Source organism: Grammomys surdaster, unplaced genomic scaffold, assembly GCF_004785775.1.
Source record: "Grammomys surdaster isolate TR1022 unplaced genomic scaffold, NIH_TR_1.0 254, whole genome shotgun sequence".
In the NCBI taxonomy this organism is placed as follows: Eukaryota; Metazoa; Chordata; class Mammalia; order Rodentia; family Muridae; genus Grammomys; species Grammomys surdaster.
Window position 1 is genome coordinate 3,035,249 of NW_021604695.1, and position 2,231 is coordinate 3,037,479.

The following is a 2,231-nucleotide window of genomic DNA, read 5'->3' on the forward strand; positions in this document are numbered from 1 at the left end:
GAGAGAGAGAGAGAGAGAGAGAGAGAGAGAGAGAGAGAGAGAGAGAAATGAAACATCCACAAACCTTAACCCCATCCAGGTCTCTCCTCCCACAAGGACCAGCCCTGCTGCCAAGTGTGAGCACTGCGAGGCTACTCAGGTATGAAACCGTTCACAGTACTGACAGTGCCCTGCATAAGCCTTGCTGCCCCCCCCCCTGGAAGGCAGAGTTTTCCTTATTTGCTGTAGGATCCTCCACCAGCTTGGCAACATTAAGTGCATAGCAGATTTGCCTGAATGTGTCATTCCTTACTACACTAGGCCATGAGCTGACAGCAGAAAGCCCACGATGACTTTGGCCTGTATTCCTCTGTACTAAATGAATGCCTCAACCTCCTCAAGCATGACCCATGTCCCATACCATTAAGTGTCCCCATAGCTCTGAGAGGGGCTACTACTCCAAGACTCTTTGAGCAGACGAGGAATTAGAGACATCTCAGCCAGCATCTCAGAGCTGATGGGTGTTACAGTTGGGATTCTAACCCTGGAAGTTGGACCCCAGAGCCCAAATACCATGACTTCCTGCCTGGTCCAGACAAAGGTCCCAATCAGAAGGACTTAGGGACAGTGTGAGTATGACAGGGCAAAAGGAGAAGGCTGGGCCCTGGCCCCGAGGTGGGAGGATAATGCTCACTGATATGGGAACCCCAGGGACACACTCCTTGGATGAACTGTTTTGGGGATGCCTAGTGGACATCCATGCTGGTATCTGCTTAGCAGATGACAAAGTGAGGCCCCCCTGTGGTTAAGTCACAATCTTGACCCGAGCCCTGTGACTTCAGGGACTGGCTGCTCAGACAGTGAATGCCAAGGACAAGTTCACTCAGAGCGCCACAGCAAAGACACTCCACCAACCCCATAAGTGTCCCACTCACCCGGAAGGATTCCATCATTGAGAAAGTCTCAGACCAGAACTGCAGGACCCCATCTTTGGTGACAGTCAGGAAACACCCCATCTTTTTGAGCCGTTGGTTTAAAAACGCCACTTTTACCACCTCGCTCCCATGGTGCCTGCAGATGGCAAGAAACATGCAGATACCATTCAAAAAGGAAGTGCCTGCATGAACTGAGAGCCACAGAAGAGGTAGGTCAGAGGCCAGTGAGGATAGCTACACATGTGCATGTGTACACACAGGTACACACAGGTACACACACACACACACACACACACACACCAAGAAACTGTAGGTGGCTCCAGGGAACATGGAACTCTGTCCCTTCTCCAGATAGACTGCAACAGAATCAACAAAGGCCTCAAGAAAATAAACCCCAAATGGAGACGAGGGTGTGACTCAGTGGTAGTGTGCCTAGCATATGTAAGGCCCTTGGTTCCATTGAAAACAACCAACTAACTATGATACGGGATGAGATGGAGCCCAAAGCTAATCCTGAGAAATCACCATCCAGATTCCTCACTTGGTAGTGGGAGAGCAGAGATGGAGAAAAGAAATCTCCGAAATTTCTTTCACAGGAGAAACAGCCCACAGATGGCTATCAGGGTACAGCTGTGACAGTGACCTGAGACATGACAGTTTCTAGCCATCGCTCTCCTGCTCTGGGTAAAGAGGAGTAGATCAAGGCAAGAGTAAACCAAGGGGCGACGAAACATTAGGCCTTGTGCTCCCAGCTCTTTATGGTCAGGATACAGAGCACAGCAAACAGTTCCTGGGCAGGCCTGGCCTTGCAGGCTGTTACAGCCTTCACAGCAAGCCTCAATGCTACCTGCCACTGGTTGTTTTTCTGCCTCCAATGTTGGCAAAGCAAGCTGGCTATTAAGGCTCCGACTCCTCCATCTTCATCTGCCTATCTTGGATCAGGGCTGGGCCGGGCTGGGCAGGTTATCATCTCACTTACAGGGACTTGCATCTCACCCTGTCCCAGCATAGCTAGAACTAAAACCCAGACCTTTCAGCCTACCCCAAGGGCATTTTTCAAGGCTTGAAAATTTCATAAGCTGACCTGAGGCTTAGGGGGAACCTATGTCACTATGAAATGCAACTCCAGTTCATTTCTCCCTGCAGGTCCACTGAGAAAAGGGCAGGACCGCGTGTTTCTAGCTATAGGCATCCTGTCTCCTGCCATCGGCTTCCTTTTCTGTACCAAACAAGACCAATTATTATTAGCGCTCTCTCTCTCCTCTCTCTCTCTCTCTCTCTCTCTCTCTCTCTCTCTCTCTCTCTCTCTCTCTCTGA

At 50.3% G+C, this 2,231-nt stretch overlaps 1 protein-coding gene across 1 annotated transcript in view; it reads right to left on the reverse strand.

Annotated features, from left to right (window-relative positions):
- Positions 1 to 2,231, reverse strand: part of Efcab8 (EF-hand calcium binding domain 8) — a 65,020-nt gene that overhangs the window by 51,719 nt on the left and 11,070 nt on the right. Inside the window, exon 5 of the mRNA XM_028775301.1 lies at positions 915 to 1,050. Coding sequence (XP_028631134.1) covers positions 915 to 1,050 — 136 coding nt within the window. The remainder of the gene's footprint in view (positions 1 to 914; positions 1,051 to 2,231) is intronic.